Consider the following 4,840-nt stretch of genomic DNA (forward strand, 5'->3'; position numbering starts at 1 on the left):
TTTTTAATTAAATTGCTTTCGGAAAGTTTATATATGGAGTATTTGACTAGGGCCATTTTAAATGCAATAATTTTCGGAACGACCTTGTTGAAGTGTTCTCTAATCTATACGGACCATGCAGTGGATTTTATTTGATGCTATTTGAAATGATTCATGGCCTCCGTAGGTTTTTATGACGGAGGCTGCACAGCACACTCTAGCTCGATCAGTAAATCGAGATCCTTAAATCACATATATGAACTCTATTTTTTTATTGTGTGTGTTATCCATCTATGTTTTAGCAACTATTCTATTCTTGGTTATATCCCGAAGTTTTTGTTATATAGAGCCCCCATCATATTCATGCATAATTTCTAATTATCGAGAGTGCAAGTAAGTTTCAGTTGCCTGGTGGTATGAACGTCCTGTATTCTGATCTACTTGCATTCATGTTTTATTTTCCATGGGAATGATCAGTTTTTCGTGTTCGTTATTTGCCCTGCATTAATACCTTAGTATGAACTGCATTACGTCAGCGAACTGCCTTGCCATGCAAACTTCTTGATTGTAAACAAGTCTGATCTCTTAAGCTTGTTCGGATTTTGATGACAAAAAAAGAACCAACGAAGAAGCATTACAAAATCCATTTTATTACAAGAACAAGAAAATGAAAACTAGATGCAGGCCTCCAACCTCCAATTGCAAGGAGTCCAACAACGAATGAATTGAATCATATTATTCACATTTGCCCCGCTTCCTGAGCTCATAGGATCACCCAACCAAAAGAAACGAAACTAGAAGAATTATTACCAATCCATGGAAATCAGGCCTCCTGCCGGTCTCATCAGTACTCCGGGAATGCCTTCATGGCCTCCATCATGGAAGGCGAGATGGCGCCGCCCATGTTCGGAATGGACGGCGAGAACACCGCCGACTCCGGGTATCTGTAGAAGGACCTCGGCGGGCAGAAGAAGTCCGAGGAGTTGGGCGTGAAGAGCGGGATCTCCGACAGAAACGGGTTAGACGGTGGTGAAGGGTCGAAGCCAAGCGGCGACATGGCAGCGGCAGATGGCAGCGAGGAGCAGCCGACGTGGTGGACGACGTCCCCGGCGATGCTGTAGTTCTCGGACGATGACGACGAGTCGTCGGTAGCCGCATGGACGGTGTCGGCGTTCTTGCGTGTAATGTTGGATGGCGGGGGAGGGGGATTGTTTGCGGCGGCGGCGGCGGCAGCGTCGTCGTTGTCGTCGGTGGAGTGGGAGAGGCCGGTCAGCTTCTGGACCAGGGCCATGAAGTCGCGGGCCTGCGTGTGGATGATCTTGGGGGAGTGTGTGTAGATGATGACGGGGTGGTGGCGCTGGTGGTGGTGGTGGGTGCTGGAGGAGGAGGTGGTGGTGGTGGTGGAGGAGGAGGATGATGATGATGAGGAGGAGGATTGCTTGTGGATAAGGTGGGAGTCCTTGTGGATCTTGAGAGAAGCCGGGCGGGGGCCGCTGATCTCTCGCGACGAAGGGCTCATGATGAAAATAGAATTCAAAAGGATTCAAGGAAGAGAGAAGGATGGAAGGAGAAGGGATGATGATAATGGATGAAGGAAGGGGAGGAGGAGGTGGTGGTGTTTATTTTTGAGCTGGAAGGAATGCTTTATTTGGGGTTGGTGGGGGAGGATATATAGAAGGGAGGGAGGAGGGCAGGAGCCAGCCAAATTGACCGTTGACAAAAAGAAAGGGTAAGCGTGATGTGGTGGCGGGATTGCAGGGTTTGTAGGGGGAGGCCGTTGGTAAAAGGGAGTTGGAGGGAAGGTTACATGTTGACGCGGGAGAGGATGGCGGGAGAGAGGATCGTGGGCGGTTGGGTTCGCGCCCTCTTTCCAAGGAGGGCAGTTCACACGTATGTTTTTGCATGTGGATAAGGTTGGGATATGGATCCGAACCAAAAATAGCATTCTTAACAGAGACGGGTTTCTGTATGAAGCACCTGTTTTAAGCGAGAAAAAAAAAAAAAAAAAAAAAACCAAAACAGAGACGGGTTTTGGTTTCATGGTGCGCGTGAGAGGGAACGGGGGTAAGGATATTCACACGTGTGATCATTACATGACAATGGAACATGTGTGTGCCAGCTGGCTGCCAGCTCTCAGCCTTTCATCTCTTCTCCATCAAGCCACATTGGACACGTGTTACGCGGTAGAGGCAGCGCTAGCTATGCGCCTCGTAGTGGTTCATTCAGGGAATGACGACGTGGTGTTTGTTACTTTGTGGAGGGCCAAATATAGTTTTGGCGAGGTATGATTCTCGTGGGAACCAAATCACTTAGGATCTAACTTTACCATTTGGATCTAATAGAAAATGAAACGAAAAAAAAAATCAAACCCTTAAAATTTGCATGAATTTAATATATTCTTCCAGACTACTAGGAAAATAGTTTATGTACCAAAAAAATTGAGAAACCGGTTTAATATTATCTTAATCAAAACCCTAGTCATAGGCCAGATTTGGGTTTTTCTAATTAGAGAAAAGATATTCTAGCATTGTTATCAGATACCATAATGCTAGACTTGTGACAGCCGGAGGCTAACATATCTTCGCCATTAATTACTATCATTGGAGCAGAATTAAGAACTGCGTGAGAGGGTATGATATATGTGATGTTTGTTCTGGACGCGGACTGCATTCATCTTGAAAGAGACTCGACTATAATGATCAAAAGAATTTGAGGCCGGTAAAATGATATTGGCGGATCGGAGTTGCTCCGTGATACATGTGGGCTATCGAGAGAGTGCAGCTTCTTTCGGACTCCTATGTCTATCGGAGAAGAACAGTGCTGCCGACTGAGTCGCGTCCATCATTTTGATTTTTTTTTATTTTTAGAATCAAGTGGTCTTTTTTTCGCGCTTCGCTATTTTTTTTAATTCACTTATACATATTTAGTATTATTTAGTGTGTGGGGCCATTGTATAAAAAAAATATCTAGCTTTCTCTGCAAGCATCTAAAAAATTCATGGTCAACGTCTTCACCACCGTGACATCAAACGAAGCGGCGAGTTCAGGTACAGCCGTAACGCGCGCATGAATACTATGGCCGTCCTGCGGTTCGGCACACGTTTTACTACTACACGAAGTCCGATTGCTTTGGATGTGGACCAAGGTGAGTTGATGAGAAAAAGGCATCGATCCCATGGAAAAACCTTGAATTATATGATAGATCTGGGGCTCCATGATTGATGAGCCTAAAGCGGTGTGTTTTGTTTTATGCAATTGGGTTGGCCACTTTCTGAATTCTCGTGTTCTGCTCTGCCGGTCCTTCGAACACGAGGTTAGGTAGCCATTCCCCACGAGAGAGATCGAGGCATTCAAATTTTCAAAGATCAACTTTGGTCAGTGGAAACTTTTTAGAGAAAGATGGAACAATCTTACCCGTCTCTCTCATGTTCCTTTGAAGAAGCTAGACTCTACATCTCTCTCTCTCTCTCTCTCTCTCTTTTCCCCCCTCTAATTAATAGCATCTACTTAGGCTACTAGGTTTATTTATCTATTATCATATGCAGGCAAAGAAAAACGTAGGATTAGTATGGAGACTTTTCCCCTTTTAATCTTTTGATTTGCTCCTTTCCGGACAAGTACCGTATATTTAGTTTCTTCCTTGAAGGGGCCGGCTAGTTTATTGTGGATAAGCATGAACAAGTTAAAGCATAATTCCTCGCGCTTGTTTGCGTATTTTCTGTTCTTTTCTTTTTAGTCTATACCCCCTTCTTTCTGATAATCTATTTGAAATATTAATCTACGTTTGACAAAATGTATATGTTGAAAGCTTAAAATTGTGCGTTCTTGCTAAAGGAGGCTAGCTTAATGTGCATAGAAACTAAACAAGGACAGATTAAAACATAATTTCTCTCGCGTGCATAATACATTAGGCAAGTAGAGTCTTGCAAGAAATGCACTCCAATCCTTGTTCAAAATACGACGCTATGCACGACCGCATCGTCCTTCACAAAATAATGCAGCAGCAATCAAAGTATAGATAATTTTATTATCTGATGATATTGTTTTAGCAAAAGATGGTAGCTTACCAGAATTACATATCCATTTAGATTGAGTTCAACACGACAACATTAGATTCAATGGAGAACTATTGTCGAATGGCAACTGCTTCGGCAAGTGGGAAACTACGTAGTTATTGTCATACTGAGTGATTTTTTGAATGCCATGCTCTAAAGAAAGGATGTCAGTCATGTTCCAAGAAATCAAGCAATCCAAACCAATGTCATACACGTTGGTGTCATGGGTACCTGAAAAGTACGACCTGTGTAAATCTATTACTGATGGCATGTGTGATCACTTCGTTGAAACCTTTCATTATCTACAATATAGATTGAGATCCACATCATTTGATGGGGTCATGACCCCTGACCCTGAACGAAATGGTGCCGGCCATACATATATATATATATGTTCTGAAGTTGCGACCGTGAACAAAGCCAGCAGCTGGTCTTCCTTTGATCACGGCTTCATCGGACAAAGTAAATTCATCACAACTACTGGTTTCGGCTAAATATATATATCGACATACTTTGGTGCACTTTGACCTTTGACATTTAGAGAGGAATTGTGCTTCTGTAAGTCTAGTCAATTGTTGCATGTCCATGCTGTGAACATCTTTTGACAACAATAAAAAACAATAAAACTAAAGTACAAGTTTGAGAGTTTTCACACAAACCATATTATTCCTTGAGTAGTCAACATTAGCAAAAAAAAGGCTTCATCCTAACGCTGCTATGAGTAGAATTTTCAATTTCTCATTGAACGAACTAAGTGATGGCGATTTTTTTTCTCTCCCCTTTTCTTTTTCTTTTTTTTGAGAAAAA

The 4,840-nt window shown here is 42.9% G+C and overlaps 1 protein-coding gene across 1 annotated transcript; it reads right to left on the reverse strand.

The window, feature by feature from the left end:
• Positions 1-613: 613 nt before the first annotated feature.
• Positions 614-1,623, reverse strand: LOC103712926 (uncharacterized). Its single transcript, XM_017844241.5, has one exon. It carries the CDS (start codon positions 1,496-1,498, stop codon positions 824-826), a length of 675 nt encoding a protein of 224 aa, XP_017699730.4. The 5' UTR covers positions 1,499-1,623; the 3' UTR covers positions 614-823.
• Between the last annotated feature and the right edge of the window lie 3,217 nt (positions 1,624-4,840).

Source organism: Phoenix dactylifera, chromosome 5 (assembly GCF_051530095.1).
Source record: "Phoenix dactylifera cultivar Ajwa chromosome 5, Ajwa_hap1_PhDact_Kaust_v1.1, whole genome shotgun sequence".
Lineage (NCBI taxonomy): Eukaryota > Viridiplantae > Streptophyta > Magnoliopsida > Arecales > Arecaceae > Phoenix > Phoenix dactylifera.

Coding starts and splice junctions, on each gene's coding strand:
- LOC103712926 (XM_017844241.5), bottom strand. CDS start 1,498: ATGAGCCCTTCGTCGCGAGAGATCAGCGGCCCCCGCCCGGCTTCTCTC.